The following is an 18,579-nucleotide window of genomic DNA, read 5'->3' as shown; positions in this document are numbered from 1 at the left end:
CAGCACAGTCACATCAGAGGGAGGGAGGGAGAGGCCCCGGGATGGACATAACAGGCTTAAGGGAGACGAAAATGGGTGGAAGCAGGGGGATAGATGTTCAGAGGGAGACTCGAAATGACAAGAGGAGAGTGGGGAAATGACCCCAGACTCAAAACAGACACATCAGCTGCAAACTGCAGAGAGATTTTTGTCAAACAACGAATGAGCTGCGAGGCTACTTCACTGTTCACCCCAGAAAAAGCAGGTTTTTAGCCACAGCTGCTCAGCTGACTGTGGCTGTCCAAGTTTTCTGTTTTATTATGGGCACTTTTAGGACTTAAAATTTGAATTTTCATCTTCCAAGTGTGACACAATTGAAAGCGCTGGAACAAAAGAGTAAGCGGACCTTAAGATTGTTTTGTCCAGAGCTGTGAGCCAGATAAACTTCAGTTGTTCTCACTCAGACTATCAGGATTTAATGACACATGGTATTAACTGGCTCTGCTTCACTGCAGCACAGTAGCGCTGTGATAACATTAGAAAATAAAGATGCACTTTCAGAGTTCATCCCACGAATGTGGATGTCTACATGGGAACAGACTGCTGGCAAATAAAGTGTCATCATAATCCAGCATTGTATTCCTGTTTATAAAAGCATCTATGGTGAAACATGTGGAAACTGGTTAACTGGTCACTCATATGAAGAATTTCAGATATGGTACTGTGTGTTTAGCAAACCAATGTGAAAAACTGGATATTATTATCAACTCCTAATCTGTCTACTTTTATTCTTATTGACATTTAACAAATTCTAAAATCAAGATTTGAATTTTAGTGTGTGTGTGTGTGTGTGTGTGTGTGTGTGTGTGTGTGTGTGTGTGTGTGTGTGTGTGTGTGTGTGTGTGTGTGTGTGGTTTGAGGCTTGTCTCGAACTCCTCACTATAGACAGACAGTTTTATACCAATGAACTTGCACAGACATGCCTCTCCAGCTCCTCCTCTCACTCTGTTAGGGTAGATTTTGAGCATTCAGTCCAGTTCAAAGGCCACTGACGTCCCATTTATTTACCAGTGGTGTAATTATTTACCCAGCCAGAGTCAGAGAGGAGCACGTTCTTTGCAATCCGGTCAAAGCAGTTCAAAAAAGGCGAGTCAGCAGTATGAGGTTTGACTGACAAAAACATCATTTCATTAAGTAATGGAGGGGAAATTGATTTTTGTGTCCTGGTCGGTTTATAAGGGTGACTATAAAATAAAATAAAAATACAACTTGATCAGAATAAATGTTTAACATCATGGTAAAATGTTCACATATGATCTGTTTGGAGTTTAACTGTCCTCTTTCAACTGGTTCACATTGATGTGCTACATGAACAGCTGTGCAGCATCAGTTGGACTCTGAGCATAAAATGTATAAAATATCAATGATTTGCATATTTAGTGACGCATAATAATCCTCAACTCCAGTGCAATAAGTATTCATAACAACTCTTCCACCTTTAAAATTTTGGCCTCCCCACTGGGGTTGGACAGCTCTGTACACGCTTGGCACCAAAATGAATATGGAGTTCAACAGTCTCAGTAGAGCAGCTGATGTGAGTCACCCAAAACAAAAATGACCCTGTGCCAGCTGACGTGGCTTTAAATTGTTTCCATCATACATCGCGTGAAAGCACCACTCCAATCCTCAATCTCTGATTTCACTTGAGAAAAATGTTAGTTTTGGGGGGGGTTAGATGCACAACACTTTGCACAGACAATCAAGTTTGGGATCTGTTCTGATGTCCAGCGTGGACTGCCGCCTGTCTCAACTGGATCTAGACTCCAGTTGTCCTTGTAGACAATGTAAGCTGAATAAGTTCCAACTCTACTTACTTATTGTATGTGGGTAAAAACCTTTGAGCCTATTGTGCGACACTTTGTATGGAAAAAAAAAAGTGACCTGAAACAAGCGCCCTTGTGTGTGTGTGTAGGTGTGTTTGTATATGTGACCGCCCTCTTCCTCCTCTGAGTGATCAGATTGGCTCTCTATGAGGAGACTCCTCTCTACAATCCCAATGCTGCTGTGTGACTGGAGGGAAGGACAAAACCAACAAAACCACCTGCAAACTAACCTGAACTGGTTCCAAGCTGCCAAGCGCAAGTCCTCACTCTTCCACAACAGTTTGAGTCAAGTGTTGAACAGGAATCAGTTGTAAAAACCAGTCCTGACTATCCCAAACTATAAGATATAAAGTACCACCATACACTGATGAGTCTGTGCACTGGAGGGGCTTTTTGTAACTGGCCTGGAAAATATATTTTTTAAATCTATTATTCTAGTATCTAGTGATGTATATTTCCAGACACGACCATCTCATAAATGGGGAAAATGCCTTGATAACCAACTGCTCAGACGTTTCAGAAGTTTTAAACCTTGAAATGCTATATGTGTAATCTACAATATAACACACATCTTTTTTTCCATTTATTACAAATTGATAGGTTATTGTGTCATTTATTGACCTGAAGTCAAGGGCAGAGTTGGCAACAAGGGGACGCACCCCGCCCCGTGGCCAACAGGTCAAAGACCTGTTTAAATCTTCACCCAGACCTCGCAGACAGGTTCAGTCCCTCTGTCTCACTCGGTGCAGGCTTCTCGGGAACCAGGACACCTGCCATGATGCAGCGGGCTTTGTTCAGCCGGAGTGTGCTGTTCGCCCAGCAGGCAGCGGCCCTCGACAATCCGCTGGCCGCCAGGAGCGCGCCCCTGCTGCAGCGGCTGGACCGATCCATGTCCTCCGTCACCATCCCGCCGCCTGCATGCATGCTCCGGCCGCTTGAGGCTCCACTGCGTTACCTGTTTGGACCGGGACCCTCAAACGTTCCTCCACGTATCTTAGCTGCAGGGTCCAGGCCGATCATTGGTCACCTGCATCCAGAAATGTATATGGTAAACGTTTTGAAGATTTATATTTAATTCTAAGGTGGAAATTATCATTTTTACTCAAATACCGAACTTGAGTAGAATTTAGGGGCGCATATGAATTTCGTGTCTTGTGGCTATACTCTTAAGTTAAACGTGGAATACTTCATTATTACTTTTAGTACTTTAGAGTACTAATATTACATTATAACTTTGTAGTAATTTTTTGTTGCTTGAGCAAGATTGGTAAAATATTTGAGCACTGAAATTATTTTGAAATTATTTATCAGATCGAATTCAACTTAAAATGTTGTTGTGGTATACAAACTGTTCGTGTCGACAATTCAAAATTATCAGATCGATAGTTTGTGCGTGATTGCGCACTGGCTACCTTGCACCCATCCACTGAAATCACTGAAAATACTTGGTGACAACACTTGATAAAATAGACTACAACGTAATGTTTTATTGTGCTTCTTAGATCATGAATGACATCAAACAAGGGATCCAGTACGCCTTTCAGACAGAGAACAACATGACTTTGTCTATGAGCGGCTCCGGGCACGCGGCCATGGAGTGTGCTGTGTTCAATACGGTGGAGCCCGGAGAGAGCGTGCTCGTCGCCATCAACGGAATCTGGGGAGAGCGCGTTGCAGAAATCGCAGAAAGAATGGGTACGTCTTTACGCACGGTTTTACGCACGCACCCGCTGGGTCTCCAGAGAAGATAAACTACATTCATCCCTAACTGTGCATTTTATCTTCATGCCATCTATTTATCTCAAATGATAATAAATATTTTTAATCTTTAGGTGCCAATGTACATAGAATGGTAAAAACACCTGGAGGGTATTTCAGCAATAAGGAAATTGAACAGGTAGGCACAATGTCTCTGAGACAACCCAAAACTTACTGACGATACTACAATTATAGAAGCACTCAGTAATCCATAACTATGTCTGACACATAATCCCTTACACCATGAGTAAAGAGTGCACATCTGCCATTAAACTCCTTTGTATGTCTTTCTGTAGGCCATAGAGAAACACAAGCCTGTCCTGTTTTTCCTCACACACGGAGAGTCCTCTGCTGGTCTCTGTCACCCAGTAGACGGTATTGGAGACATCTGCAGAAAGTGAGCCTTAAACACACCATGAGACGCACAGTTTCATGTAATTACCGACTACAATGTCATATTTCTCACTCTTACTGTCATCTCTCCTTCAGGCACAACTGCCTCTTCCTGGTCGACACAGTTGCATCTCTTGGTGCAGCACCAATTTTTATGGACAAACAAAGTAAGACAGTGATGAAGGATTCAATTCTATCACCTGCTACTATGTCCTTGTGTGTGATATAACCTCCCTCTTATTGCACTCCCAGATATTGACATCCTGTACACTGGTTCTCAAAAGGCTCTGAATGCACCTCCTGGCACAGCACCCATCTCCTTTAATGAGAGAGCATGGTAAGAAGGGACTGTGCAGGGTGTTTCCATGTGAGTCCTGAATTGTTGCATCTGCATAAAAAATGAGACCAGGAAGTCATTGAAGCAAGCATCTCCTTGTCTCTCTGTTTCCCTCACAGCCACAAGATGTTTAACAGAAAAACAAAACCAGTATCCTACCTCTTCGACATGACACATTTGTCCAACTACTGGGGTTGTGATGGCAAACCAGCCAGAGTGTAAGTGCATTATTATTTTCTTCATACCACCTAAACCTTACTTTAACCGGGACTGTGACCTGTGTAGATGATCTAAAAAATATTAGAGGTTTGCATTCAATTTTTTTTATTTAAGCTTAAGCTTCATTGTGCTGGAAAAGTTGATATCAGTCTATAACGACAGTGTTAAGTGTTAAGGATAACACGCCATCACACGTGCTCTGGGTTCTAGATACCACCACACTGGTCCAGTCTCTGGATTCTTCGCCCTGAGAGAGAGTCTGGCCATTCTTGCTGAGAGGGTAAAGAGACATTTCACCACGTTTTGTAGATACTTGACTGAAAAACATTCACAACATCTAGAATTATTATCCTTATGTTGTCTTTACAATTATTTGCATTCACAGTACACCCTCTTTATGCCACCACATTCATATTAATTTAGATTTCTTGGATGTAATTAGCCAATCACTTTTATTGCCAGCAATATGTCAACCTTTACATCTCAAATGAGGAGGAAGCAGTAATTTCATAGTGGGAGAAAAAGGACACTGCTCTCTGAATTTGCTTGTTTTAATGCAGAAGCTTTGTGTTTGTACAGTCCCTCTCTTAGTTCTTGTCTGATTGTCACATCATTCTGATGATCTTTGTCTCCCTCTAGGGGCTGGAGGAGTCCTGGAGGAAACACAAGGAGGTGGCAGCATACCTGTACAGAGGATTGGAAGACTTGGGTCTCAAGCTCTTCATCCCTGAACGGGTGAGGCTGACATACAGCAAAACAACATGCTGGGTGTTTTGTGCAGAAGGATCCCAAAGAGCTTTCCTGCAAGACACAAAACAAAAAGGATAAACAACACTGAACAAGAATATACATATATAATACACACAAATAATCAGTATCACTCTCTGTAGGCCTGCATATCATATCTCTTAGACACAAGTCTGTTTATGTAGCTCTACAACTGACCAGCATTCCTCATAGGTGTTGCCCCGTTATGACCACAGACATTTTATGACATGTCCTGCAGGACTTGAGGCTTCCCTCCGTCACCACCATTGCCATCCCTGATGGCTACGACTGGCGGGAGTTGCTGGCCTACATGATGAAACACCACCAGATGGAGATGACTGGAGGCCTGGGCCCTTCCATCGGCATGGTAAGATGCTGCTGGTATCTCATCCCTGGACAGTGGACAAATGTATGCTTTTAGTGTCGTCGGTCGTGGTCATCAGCTGACCTGTGTGATAGCTGTTCTAGATGTGACCAGGAATCTCAGCATGCCAGCAGCAGAGGGTGGTGTTTTAATTTTCCCTAAAATAAACACTTATAAACACAAAGGGAACAGTCCTGGATATAATAATGTTCTATGAGAAATAACAGCCACCTTCAGTCCCACTAGAACATTAAATAAACCAGACTTCCAGACCAAACCAATTTCAACAGTTAAAACAAGTCATCAGTTTGGTGTCTTTACAGCTCTCTGAATCATGCTGCTGAGTCACTGCAGGCTCTGATGTACTGTACTTCTCTTTTCATTAGGTGATGAGGATCGGATTGATGGGATACAACTGTGAGAAGGCTAATGCTGACATGGCACTGCATGCCTTGGCAGATGCTCTCAAGAACTGCAAAAAGAGCAAGGCTTAAGAGACCAGTGCATAAATTTCAGGACTGTGCTTTTGACTGCAGAGATTTTAGAAAACACTGGCCACGTGCCTCTCTTGTGTAAGTAGGTGAGTTTTCAAATGAAGGAGCAAGTACTGTCGCATGGTCCATGCTAACTGCAGTGAAAGATGTCAATAAAGTGTACTTTATTTTGTCAAACACTTGTTCTGTCTCTGTGCATGGTAATTGTTTTAGAAACTGTTGCAAAATTATATAAACGTTAGCATCCCTCACATTTATTCAAGGTTTTTTTTTTTTAATAGCTGTAATGCCAAACTGTCCAAACTACATTTCCCATGATTCCCTGCACTGACTGTCATACTGGATCAACACTGTCGCAGTTCAACGATTAATTTAGTGATATTTAATCTTGTGCTTTCGTCCGAATTTATGCATTTATACTCGTTTGACTGAAGCTCCATTTAATAATGACGTGTCCAGTAAATAATACAGGTAAGACGATTGTTAATTTTACATTAACGAGAAAAATTAATGAACCAATGTCATCTGTAGGAGCTAGCTCGCTAACGTTACAATGTCACGCTCAGAAGCTAACGACCAACTCTGGATTCCTAGGTTAGCTAACGTCACGTATCAGTATCTAGTAGCTTTTAGCTAAATAATGTGCTGTATATCATCAAAGTGTAACCGTAAAATGTGTCCTCAAGTATGTCCATATCCCTTTTTACATCCAACTCAAGTCTAGTGTTGACTGAGTTTTTCGAAGAAATATGGTACAACTAATTTATATTTGATTTGGCTAGCCACCGACAGCCGAGACAACACCAGTAAGTTAGCAAACATTAGCTTGTGTGATAATAAACAACTCGCAGCCACCACCGGACATATTCAGCTGTTTGTATGATATGAGTCGTACTTTTGTGATCGGATTCAGAAATTATGCTGTGATAACTGCATCTTGTTTCAAAAGTTTTCTAATAATCACATGAATGCAATATAAAGTGGGCACCTTCCTCTGCGGTCTATGCAGAATCGTCTTCATCGGGTTTCTTCCAAATTTCGAGCACACTGCAGCGTTACTGCCACCTAGAGGTGAAGCTGTGGTAGCTCCACACTCTGCTTTTATAACCAAAGTGAGATGTATGAAGCACTAACCCTCAGTTTTTTGTTTGGTTTTCAGGTAATAGCAAGATACTTAATTAGATAATATTAGTAATATTAATAATAATACTACAACTACTACTAATAATAATAGTGAAGTGCAGTACACTTCAGAATAAATAAATATATACATTTGAATAAAAAGGAAAGGAAAAGAAAGGGCAAGAAAAAGTGGGAGAAAGTTGAAAGATGTGTCTTAACATGTTTTTTGTGTCATTTGATTTGTTACCTTGGTAGAAGCAGTCATTTTTTTTGTATGGCTATGTGCTTTGTATGTACTTTTGGTTTGTTTGGTTAGGTTTGTTTTTCCTTTTTTATGTAAAGTAATATTAGGGTATTTGTGTATGCATATGGATTACATTTGCAAGATTCATGATAATGCAGCATAAACTGTTTGTGTGTTCTACCATCAGTGGAGTTGAACCCAGTCCTCCTCCCTCTAGACTGGCTTCTGGGTACCTGGGAGTCAGATGAACCTGGGGAGGGCTGTTTTCCGACCATAAAACCTTTCCGCTACACAGAGACACTGACCTTCAGCCATGTGGGACAACCCGTCATCAACTTTATGTAGGTTATTCCATGAGCAATCAGACTCTACAGATTAAATTAACACTGAATTTGCTCGTAAAAGAGGTTTTAATTCAACTCTATGATAAATCGACACAGTGGAAATAGTGCAAGCAGAAAAATACCAGCGAGAACAGCTCGCCAGTCAAAAGATTTTAGTGAATGATGCTCAGTTGTAGTGAAGGAAACACTGCCAGTGTCTAGTATTTTATATTCAACCTGAGCCCAAAAATGGTAAACTAGTGTGTGTTTGTGTCAGTACTTAAGTAAAAACTGGTCCTGATTCCTGTTGTTTAGAGACCCTGTGGACATTCTTCAGCTGATTCCTCGCTGTTATGGTGTTTAACAGGTTCAGCGCCTTCCATGCAGAGACTAAGAAGCCTCTGCACAGGGAGTGTGGCTTCATTCGAATGCAGCCGGGAACCAACAGAGTGGCATTCATCATCGCACAGAACTCAGGTAGTTACCTTCATGTCGCTGGAGGTAGTTTTGTTTTTTGTCACCAGGCTCACACTTGTATTTCTTGAATATGTTGAAAGGGTCATTCCGCATGTGCAGGGCTGGGTATGCAAAGGATTTAAGGAGGGAATCAGTTCTTAATGTGAATATATCAAATGTTTTTCACAATGCATTGTGCATTGATCTTATTAGATATGACATCGTGCAAGCGTATCACAGAGAAATTTGATGTAGAAACATGAATATTTGGCAACTACACATACCTCTTTTGCTGTTTTGCTTGTCTTTCTCTTATAAAACAAGTTGAAATGTACATTTTAAGACCTTCTTGCTTCAAAAAAATATCTTTAGTTTGTTTACCAGTATAAATTTAATAATGGCACACACGCACACTTCACGTCCACTGTGTCTTTTCGTGCAGGTCTGGTGGAGATTGAGGAGGGAGAGCTGACAGCACAGCAGCTGAACCTGCAGAGCCAGGCGCTGGCTAGAATATCTTTTGCCAGGGAGCCGCATGTACAGCAGGTAGAGCTGATTCTCTGTTGGCATGTCATGCTCTCATCCTCAACAGTGATTGAGTGTTAATTACTTTGCTACTGTTTCCCTTGCTGTTTTTGTACCATTGACCTTGCCTGCTCTTTTCCATCTTTCAGATTTCTAGAGTGTTTCAGCTGCGACCAGATGGGAGGCTGGAGCAGACAGTTTCCATGGCAACAGACAACCAGGCACTGATGCAGCACTTGCACATCATCTACCGTCGGTCATCTTGACCCAACAGACTTGCAGACTTATTGTACATAGAAATGCTTTGGTCTGGAGAGATGAATGCTGCTAAAAAAAAAAAAAAAAGGCTTGATCAATAATCACTGTTGAGTCAGATGATATAAACAGACAGATGTACTAAGAGTTAATGTTACTGTCAAATTAAAAGAATTAAAAATAATAATAATACTTAAGAGAATTAAAGGGACCCTGTAGAGTTCTCATGTAAACAAAGTTATGTTTACATTCAGTCTTACTCACCACAACGCATTATGTCTGTCTTCAAGTGCATATTCGTCCTCTTTGCAAAGTATTTTAAATCGTGCTTTGTTTACATCCATGTTTACTAGCTTGCAGTCTTGTTATCTCCTGCCTTCGCAGGCACATTACCACCCTACGTAGATCGGTGGAATGGTGTGAAACCATCGTGTACCACATCACTTGGGAGCCATTCATTGAAAAACATCTTATAGTGCTTCAAAAACTCCACAAGGAACCTTCAATCCAAATTATCTCAGTATTTATTGTTCAAATATTTAATCTTGTAGCTGTATTAATGTTAAGTATGCTGTCCTCTTATCTTTAATTGCATTATTCGATCAAGAGCATGAAGTAAAGAGAGTTGTTCTTACACTGGTTGTTATTGTGATTGTCAAACCTTTGAGATCAAAAGTTTCCTTCATGCTTTTCAGTCACGTTCAGGTACACTCATAAAAATAGAAATTAGTTATTTCAGCTATTTGTTTTCTAAGCTTGTTGTTCTGTCATTATGGGTTTAATGTAGCAGGATCATAAATTCATCAGCATAATAAGTACAAGGGTGAAGATTTTAAGTTTATTATGTATTTTTAAAAAAACGCTCAGACTGACATTTATAAATTAACACTGTGAACACTGTGAAGCCATCAAGCATACCACACAATCATCCTGAAGAGCCGTCATAGCGCCGGCCTTTGTACTGCTGTGGCGTCAATTGTTAAAGTCTCAGTGAAAATAAAAAAATAAAATCATAAATAAACTATTTACAGTTTAAAAAGGGGAATCAGCACCACCAAAATATGTGGATGCAGTATGTACCATTCCTCTGTCCTTAAGGTCTTTGGCCAAAAATGGGCAAAACGAGACCCAACATTTCATAATCAGCGATGTCTAAAGTTGCAGCAGAAAGTTTAATAGGTTACAAAGTTTTGGATCATATTTGGAAAGAGACACTTTGTGCTTTGGAAAAGAACAATAGTGTAAATGCAACCCAAGAAGTGCAAGCAGTTGATGCCGCCTGGTATCACTCTGACTAAACCCGGCCTGCTGAGCAGCAATTCAAACGTGGCTTTCGCCTTTGTCGCTCCTTCAGGCATATTTTCTGAGACAGACATCACAGGAAAGCATCAAACTTTATCCGAGGAGTGCAAACAGCCGCCTGTTGCTCACATTCAAACTGAACACCATCATACATTACAGTTACAGCACTGGAGAAGCCTGGTTCACTGCACTGACGTGAGCAGTGCGAGAAGACGGAGAAGAGGTGGAGTGACACAAACTCGTTCCATTTAAGCTCTTAAATATCATCGTGACTACTCTTTGGATGAAGGGTAATCACTCACAGACTCATCTGACACCGAGATAACGCAGACATGATGCTGATGAAACATTTGTTGATGCCACGCGGCGACAGACTGATCTGCTGGCAGGCTCAGTCCCCATCAGGCACAGCGGCCATCTCCACTCCCATCGTTTATTGACAAGTCTGAGATTTCAATCCCGTATATGCAACAATGATGATGATGATGATGATGATGATGACGTCTCAGCTGTTCACGGTTCCTTCATGATGTAGACGTACATTGTAGTGAGGAAGTACTTCAAGGACTCAATGGTGGAGGACAGCCAGTGGTGTTCAGGGGTGAGATCCTTCTTCACCACACATTTCGTGATCTCCGCCTGAAAGAAGGAAATTGAAATTGATATTTTACTAACTTATTTTTAGCCAAATACAAATATCATGAGAGGAAGCAGGTGCAATTCTCTAACAAAGAGTTTCAGTTGGGAGCTCAGCCTCGATAAAACAAATTTTATTTTCTGAATTTGCTTTGAGCAAACACATTTCAAGTATGTCCGACAGATAAAACCTCTTATTTTAGTCAGTTTCTTAACTGGGGGGGGCAGGAAATAAGTATTACCCACTGCAAATCTTTGCATCAGATCAGCCAACAGGGAGCTGCAGTGTACACATTAGGAAGAGCGTTTATCAGATTTTATGTAACTACTCAATCTCTATCAGCGCTTATGAAAGCAAACTGAGCTCTGATCCATAAACAAGATAACAAGGAAGATCTGTCATCTAGCTTCACTCTAAAACATTAGTTTGTTTAAATGTCATGTTTCCCCATGATGTCTCACCAACACTAATCACATAGCAGCATGATGTAGGAATCAGAGAAAGAAAAGACGTGAGAAACATTATTTCTTATGTTATTGTCCCATTTCCTCACAATGCTGCTAACACACCGTGAGTTTCGGCACATCGGCTCCAGCAGCGGTCACTTACCCATCCTCCCCGTCTCTTCAACCACTGCACCAGAAACTTGCGGACGAACTGGCCTAGACTGTCCACCAGGATGTGAATGGTGCTGGGGTGGCCTTGTCTGACGCAGTCCACTGCCAGGGCTCCAGCTACTGCATACATGGAGACCACCTTACCCCATGTTATACCTACAGCCAGAGAAACAGACATCACTGGGTTATGATTCATTTAAGGTGGTAATGAGACACAAATTATTAGTCACAGCGGAGTATTTTTCTAGGCTTTAAAACCTGTCTGGAGGGGACCTTTAAGCTTCAGCTATTCAAGCTGATATTGATTTATTTCTTGCAGTCACAGAGCAGTGGTTTGATAAGTGAGACGAAAAAACAAAAATCACACTTTTTATTCAGGACATTTGATCTTTAAGCCTCCACGTCGGCCAAATTTCCTAACCGGAATCAATAAACTGCCATATTTATCCCTGCATAAACTCTCCTTTTACGTTCTCAAGACTTAACACTCATCTCCTCCATCGTTTCTCTTTACGCGAAGCCTGTTACACATTCTGTGACCTGACACGAAGCATATGGGCCAGTCGGTGGACCTTGTACTGAAATAAACTCTAAATACCAGCTTAAAGTCAACAAACCAGTGCATTTGTGTTAATGTAGCTGATAGCGTGTCTTACCGCAGCAGCTGTGAATTAAAGAGGGTGAAACTGTGCTGCCTTTGCGGAGAGGTGGGTGAACACTGATGCAGTTTCTACTGCGGGGGGGGGGTCAGCAGGTTCAGGAAATGATTCTGCATTCACCACGAAGAAGCAATCAAGAGTCACAAAGCTGCAAAAGGCCAATTCTTCGTCATCTACCTAAACAATCCAGTCAGGTAATTGAGGGCATCCGGTCATTTCTAGGTAGAGTTTCCAGGGCAGCAGGGATTGTTATAATGACTGTCAGTGATGGGGTGCTGGGCCTAATGGCATTAGCCTCCTAAGGCCGGCTTGTGTTGTCATGACTGTTTCTCAGAGCTGACCTACAGCGTCTGACTGCGGCTATAAGGGGATAGAGCTCTTGGCAAGCTTAAATGAGATAACCGTCCACGGAAGCTGTCAGAGTACGTCATGTCTCACTCCCAACTGAGAAGCAGGCCAAGAATAGAGACAAGATTGTCAAGGATAATGCTGGAGGAGAGGAGGGTGGAAAGAGAAAGAACAGAAGTGGGAGGCAGTCAAAGATAGATCGAGGAGACAAGGCATGCTGGTCGTACCGAGGGAGACCACGCTACAGATGGATGTGAAACCGCTTCCAAAAAAGTATGTGGTTATGACACGTAGAGTCACTGGACAGATCATTTCTTTGGTCCCTAGATCCATGTTAAGCCCTTGCAGTCATAATAAGGAGTGACAAAAAGCTTCAGTCGGTAGTTATAAAACAAATTCCGGACAGCAGGAAAAACAAACCTAGATGCACTGTTCTATTTATATCCAGGTTTCAACCCATCCCAGAAGGCTAGGGCAGCCTGGGTTCACTCATTTGTTATTCTTCAGGAGGAATCCCACGCCGCTTCCAAAAATTGCACGCCAGTGACGTCAAAACAAGCACAAGATTTGCCAGAACATAAGCATGAAAATTATATTAAGTGAGCCTGTTCTTGATCTTTCCTGGAAAGGTGCCAGTTTTGAGATGTGCATCACACTGCGGTCGGACCATCGCATCTACCCAAAAGGCTCAACAGAAGACATAGGGACACTTTTTTTTTTTTTAACTTGGATACCAGAAACCATTAACAGTACAGCCTGTTTATTCTGCTCTGTCATTCATTCACAGCACACTCACATCAGATTTAAACAACACAAGAACAGGAACTAAGATGGCTTATTCTAAGGGGGTGCACTTTACTGGTCGTCCTGTTCCAGCTCAGCGTATCATGCCTGATATCAGAATACCACTGGAAATTACAGCAAGCCATAAACACACACATCTTAATATAGCCTCACTTTCCTTCATCCTTCATAGACTGCAGCACATTGGGTAAGTTTATCTTTTATCATCCATCAAAACAAAACTGTGTCCTGCAGCCACGCCAGCAGCTCTGTGCGGCTGTACTTAAGCACAGCTAAATGCTAACATCAGCATGATAACATGCTCACGATGCTAATATGACAACGTTTAAAAGAGAAAACATGCTGATGTTTTGCAGGCGTGGTGTTAACCACGTCCACCATCTTGGCATGATAATGTTCGCTGATGAGCACTCAAAGTACACAAAGTACAATGTTGCAAAAGACTGCACGATGTGATGAAGGCGCTAGATGAAAACCTACAGCATCACTGACGTGATTACAATTCATGACTGCTCCACATTTCATCCAGTTCAATCCATCCAGGTGAAGAGACGTTTCGCTCAAAAACCACAAATGTCGACCTCATGGTGGCGCTGGAGGAAAAGCCTGTCAATCATCAACGTCAGGTTGATGATGACTGGCTCCAAGATATTTCATTCTCAGTGCACGCCAACAGTTTTAGAACACAACACAGGACCACGACGGGCTATGACGAAGATGAAGTCCAGGTACACGAAACCTACAAGAGGACACTGAGACCTGATTCATGACCAAGAGTGGGCAGAAGACAGATCAGGCAGCCTGAGCTGAAGAGAGTAGTCCACAGTTATGTTCGGATTTATCAAATTGGAAATCAAGGGAGATATTTGAGCTGTAGAAAACACACCACACCCTCTAAGTATACTGTAAACTAATGAGTGCTATTTGTTTAGGAAACACCAGCGTGTCTAAACTTAGTGACTCTGGATAGCTGTAAGAGCAATTAAGTGTTTTAGATGAAGTCTCACTCCACCTACGTATGATTCACACTCACTCAATCTCCCTGAAAGCACCTCTCAGCCAAAAGAGCCGGATGGAAAGTGCAGAGGCACACCTATTTAGTCACAGTAACTGCCTCCATCAGCAGTCTGAGACACTGAGGAAGTGTAAATCACTTCCTGCGCTGGCACATCTCCTTTGGCTGAAGACGACATGTTGAGTGCCCACCGTGGACAGCGTGCTACATCATCATCAGCATCATCATCATCAGCAGAAGCAACAATAACAGCTGCGTACCTGTTGAGAAGATCTCTGTTGAAACACCGATAAAGGCATCTGAGACCATCGTCTCCATGGCAACAGAAATGTTGAGCTGCCGCGCCACGTTCCTGTACAAGCTGGGCTGTATACACTCCAGCTCGTCGCCTAGGTAACAGAGGAAGAGAAGAGACCAAAAAAAGAGAGAGAGAAGCATCAAAAGTCTGTGAGGAAGATGGACGTTAATCTGAATGAAAGAGGCAGAAACCAAAAACAGATTCAGTTTAAAGCAGTCAGTTTAGAAACTCACTCCCATGAAGAGAATGTTTTAACCTGGTTAATGCGTCCATGGGATGCTTTTTGATAAGCTATGGGATATATGAGGGGCCAAATAAGCAGTCAACACCAAGTGCAGTGGATCAATGACGAACCAATCCCACCAGCGCAGGTGAGACTTTCCATATCATGATAACGTAGTCAAGTCAAAGGCAATTTAGAGCCGTGCGTACGAAATGAAGGCAAAGGTGCAGAGTTACATCTAAGCCATTATAAGGCATGACAGGACTTTCATGGAAAAAACGAAATCTGTAATTTTGAGGAAGAGACATGAGTTTAAATCGGTGCCAGGAGAGGAACTTTAAGCACTCTGGGTTGTATAAACTATCATATAACTCAAACATTCAGCCCAGTCAAACTATTTATTCTGTTCCTCTGTTGGAGAGACGTCAGGATGTTAAAGTAAATCATGTCCGTCTGGCACGCTGGGCACTTAAGCTGCTGTCTTCAGTGAGCCAGCTCATCATAGCTTGAAATATACAGTCTGCAGTGTCGTATGAGGAAATCATTTTCAGACTAAAGGCTGAGGAGTTATTCAGTCTAGTTTCTTATAGGTATCACTTATCTCCTCCAGCTCTGTTGAGTCATCTCCGTTCTCAGCCTACTATTATCTAAAAGTAGATTAGAACACAGAAACTCTGCTTTTTACACCTCAGAACAGCGATCATATCACGGTCACACCAATCAGCTCTCAGCGGATTTCCAGCTTAACTCACAGTACGAGAATTTACTGTTCAATCGATCAGTGTGTGTCAGACTGTAGAGTTTTGTTTGTGTCCAGAGATTCACACTTTGTGAATTCTTGAAATGTTGCACCAGTTATTACCCCCATGAGGGAGGCTGTGTTTTCATTTCCATCACTTCATTTCTAGTAGGAGATCTCAAATGCATGTGTAGCCTATTTCAGTGGAATCTGATGGAAAGTTAAGCTGTGATTAGTTTTTGGCAGAGATGTAGACCCAGCTGAGGATCCAGGATTTTTTTTTTTTTTTTTAAGATTTCCTAACATTATGAGATGGTGACGATATGAAAAAAAAAAAATTCTCATGAACTACTGCATTTACAAACATCTGACTCATATCTTCCATCGCTGTCCATCTCTCAGTGTCTTCTGAGAGCCGGACCCACAAGAAAAACACAAAGCAGATTAAAACATCTGCACATCTTCATCTTTGTATTAAAAATAAAGTTGTGGGTTAATACCAAGGCAACCACGATGTCCTACAACAGAGACCCTTGTTGCATCTCTCTCCCTCATATCCTGTCATCTCTCTACTGTCTATACAAGGTATAAATAATAACGGTGAGGACTGTGCAGCCTTTGCTGGTGCTTGCACTCTCTGAGCCTTACACTGTTAAAGGAATTCAGGTTAAACTATGTTTAAGCATTCATGGTTAATATTAAGACTGAAATGATAATGCCTTCGTGAAGGCTTCACGGTGCACCTGTGGGAACTGTCAGAAACGACAGCGTTAAATGACAAACAGGAACAAATTGAAGAAAAAATCCACTTCAGCTTAGTTGAGCTCTCCTCTCCTGAACACATGGGGCTCAGAGCACACAAGGGAATAATGACGACACTGAATGTGCACACATGTTGCCATAAGGTGTCATTTGGCCCCTTATTCAACAAATGTTTGTGCAGGTTTCTCTTACCAAGACAGAGGAGCACTAAAGACACCTCAGCGAGCGCTGCGTTTGAGGGAGACAGGTTGAGTTCAGATTTGGACCATCCCAGTCCATTCTGGTTGAGCCTGGACAGTATGTAGTCTCTGCACAAGGCTTTAGACTGGGACACCAGCTCCTTCTCGGTCAACGACCGGTCAAACACATCCAGGACCTCTGCAGCAAACACGGAGGACCGCCGCAGGACCTCCATGTCCTCCTGCAGGGGATCTGGGTCAGAGAGCGCCTGACCTCCTCGGATCAGCTGTGTCTCAGTCTGTCCTCTCTTTATCCCAGAGGAACAGACTTTAACAGTGAAGACAATATGGCAGCTGTGGGGAAAGGAAGCCCTTATTTAGAGGCAGTTTGATATCATTGCTGAGCTTTAAAGGTATGAATTGCGCTAGAAATGTTTCTGTCAAGACAGGGAGACAAAGACGCCTTTAATCAGCACAAGAAAGCCGCTTCAAGTGACTCAATTGTCAACATTCCTGCTGTTGCCTCATACTTTTTGAGGAACTGTGGGTATATACAGACACCCAAAATGTAAAAGTCACCAGAAACTTACATAAGGACATGATGGAGGCGTTATCGTTGTGAGTCACATGGCGGGATAGTCAAGATATTGCTACACTTCTTAGATTATGCAACACCAAGCTGATACCACAAGATGACAAGGGCAATATTTTTGGTGCTGGGGCAGCAACATCTTGATTTTAAAATGCATGAATCGTCAGAATAATGTTTAAAATATGTCCTAGAATTCAGATTTATTGATCATTTCCGCTGGTGCGCGCAAAGAAGAAGCGACGCTCACCTTCACGGTTGCGTCCACATTGATGTCTCCTCCAGTTAATTAATCAGAAAGCCTTTCAGTGCGTGTCCGGAGTGTTTAGCAGCCGAAAGAGCCCGAAAGTCGCAGGAAAACAGCACCTCTGCTCTCAAAAGAAACCGTCTCAGACCATTAAGGCACCGCCGGGCGCAGATCTATCTCTAGCCTCATGTCCAACAGAGCTCCCGGTCTGGTCGGTCCACTTGCTACCCCGAAAGGCACCGACTGAGTCGAGGGACGCAGTTGGAGGACGCCTACCTGTTGTTCCACCTTCCCATTGGCGCTCAATGGATGCGTTGGTTTTACTGCAAGGAAGATCCCGGAGGAGGAGTGTGACGCCCGCCGCGCAGCTACTGACGGAGACAAAGATTACTGCGGCGCACAGAGGAAGAGAAATCAACTGCATCTCTATGTTCATTCACAAATCTGGCCGGATTAGCCCTACGTGATACTTTGAAGAGAAATAAACTCACCCTTTAAATATTCCAACAAACACTCTGTGTACACTACTGTGCGCAAAAGCTTGACTTTAACAAACATTTCATACTTCACGTGTGAGTGATTGAAATGGGGTTTTCCAGCACAGGTGTGCAGCTGTGTCACTGTGTCCGCTGATCTCCTGTCTGCCAGTGTTTACGTAAGTGTTCCTGGCTGAGGCCAAAAGTGTCACACTTTTAATCCCATTCAGAGCAGATAAATATAGGTGTCCTACTCTGCACTGAGTTTACTGGGCCGCATGTTGTTCTTTGCATTAAGCAGCTTAGCTGTTTCGTCATTGTATTGTTACACTTTTTATGATGTGAAAACACAATACAGGTACATCCAGCGGACCTGCACAGATCTTACTTTACACAAAGACAACAAGTGTGAGGAGGGAGGGTGTTATCAGCAGTGGAGGACTCAGGTTGTCTGAGGGGCCAAAGAAATGAAGAAGGCACTGATGCACAGACAGTTGTGACGCATTTGTGGTGAAACAGTTTCAAACCCTGGTTAAGATTAAAATATTTTTATTATGTAACTCA

General features: G+C 42.4%; 3 protein-coding genes and 1 long non-coding RNA gene across 4 annotated transcripts; 2 read left to right on the top strand and 2 right to left on the bottom strand.

The window, feature by feature from the left end:
* Nucleotides 1-1,197: 1,197 nt before the first annotated feature.
* Nucleotides 1,198-7,241, bottom strand: LOC139338710 (uncharacterized). Its single transcript, XR_011602633.1, has 4 exons — nucleotides 7,184-7,241; nucleotides 5,515-5,729; nucleotides 5,254-5,370; nucleotides 1,198-2,889 (listed from the first exon to the last, which is right to left on the bottom strand). It is a non-coding gene; the product is annotated as an uncharacterized lncRNA (long non-coding RNA).
* agxtb (alanine--glyoxylate and serine--pyruvate aminotransferase b) lies at nucleotides 2,638-6,195 on the top strand. The gene is made up of 11 exons (XM_070973957.1): nucleotides 2,638-2,910; nucleotides 3,365-3,557; nucleotides 3,695-3,759; nucleotides 3,917-4,017; nucleotides 4,110-4,180; nucleotides 4,266-4,350; nucleotides 4,470-4,568; nucleotides 4,780-4,849; nucleotides 5,209-5,304; nucleotides 5,576-5,704; nucleotides 6,088-6,195. Exons 1-11 carry the CDS (start codon nucleotides 2,638-2,640, stop codon nucleotides 6,193-6,195), a joined length of 1,290 nt encoding a protein of 429 aa, XP_070830058.1.
* On the top strand, nucleotides 6,501-9,153 carry thap4 (THAP domain containing 4). Its single transcript, XM_070973956.1, has 5 exons — nucleotides 6,501-6,666; nucleotides 7,749-7,902; nucleotides 8,252-8,361; nucleotides 8,783-8,886; nucleotides 9,015-9,153. Exons 1-5 carry the CDS (start codon nucleotides 6,642-6,644, stop codon nucleotides 9,129-9,131), a joined length of 510 nt encoding a protein of 169 aa, XP_070830057.1. The 5' UTR covers nucleotides 6,501-6,641; the 3' UTR covers nucleotides 9,132-9,153.
* Nucleotides 9,154-9,629: 476 nt separating this feature from the next.
* On the bottom strand, nucleotides 9,630-17,861 carry LOC139338707 (bcl-2-related ovarian killer protein homolog B-like). Its single transcript, XM_070973955.1, has 5 exons — nucleotides 17,543-17,861; nucleotides 16,717-17,057; nucleotides 14,763-14,891; nucleotides 11,669-11,832; nucleotides 9,630-11,061 (listed from the first exon to the last, which is right to left on the bottom strand). Exons 2-5 carry the CDS (start codon nucleotides 16,937-16,939, stop codon nucleotides 10,936-10,938), a joined length of 642 nt encoding a protein of 213 aa, XP_070830056.1. The 5' UTR covers nucleotides 16,940-17,057; nucleotides 17,543-17,861; the 3' UTR covers nucleotides 9,630-10,935.
* Between the last annotated feature and the right edge of the window lie 718 nt (nucleotides 17,862-18,579).

Source organism: Chaetodon trifascialis, chromosome 11 (genome assembly GCF_039877785.1).
Source record: "Chaetodon trifascialis isolate fChaTrf1 chromosome 11, fChaTrf1.hap1, whole genome shotgun sequence".
Taxonomy (NCBI): Eukaryota; Metazoa; Chordata; class Actinopteri; order Chaetodontiformes; family Chaetodontidae; genus Chaetodon; species Chaetodon trifascialis.
Note: the sequence above shows the minus strand (reverse complement) of the source record. Positions and strands in the feature narration are given on the sequence as shown.

Excerpts from the sequence above, each read along its gene's own strand:
- agxtb (XM_070973957.1), top strand. The coding sequence starts at position 2,638 with ATGATGCAGCGGGCTTTGTTCAGCCGGAGTGTGCTGTTCGCCCAGCAG. Across the intron at positions 3,760-3,916 it reads GCAATAAGGAAATTGAACAG|GCCATAGAGAAACACAAGCC; the intron begins GTAGGCACAATG and ends GTCTTTCTGTAG. Across the intron at positions 4,569-4,779 it reads GATGGCAAACCAGCCAGAGT|ATACCACCACACTGGTCCAG; the intron begins GTAAGTGCATTA and ends TCTGGGTTCTAG.
- thap4 (XM_070973956.1), top strand. The coding sequence starts at position 6,642 with ATGACGTGTCCAGTAAATAATACAG. Across the intron at positions 8,362-8,782 it reads CATCATCGCACAGAACTCAG|GTCTGGTGGAGATTGAGGAG; the intron begins GTAGTTACCTTC and ends CTTTTCGTGCAG. Across the intron at positions 8,887-9,014 it reads GGGAGCCGCATGTACAGCAG|ATTTCTAGAGTGTTTCAGCT; the intron begins GTAGAGCTGATT and ends TCCATCTTTCAG.
- LOC139338707 (XM_070973955.1), bottom strand. The coding sequence starts at position 16,939 with ATGGAGGTCCTGCGGCGGTCCTCCGTGTTTGCTGCAGAGGTCCTGGAT. Across the intron at positions 14,892-16,716 it reads TTTAGTGCTCCTCTGTCTTG|GCGACGAGCTGGAGTGTATA; the intron begins GTAAGAGAAACC and ends TCTGTTACCTAG. Across the intron at positions 11,833-14,762 it reads AACAGAGATCTTCTCAACAG|GTATAACATGGGGTAAGGTG; the intron begins GTACGCAGCTGT and ends CTCTGGCTGTAG.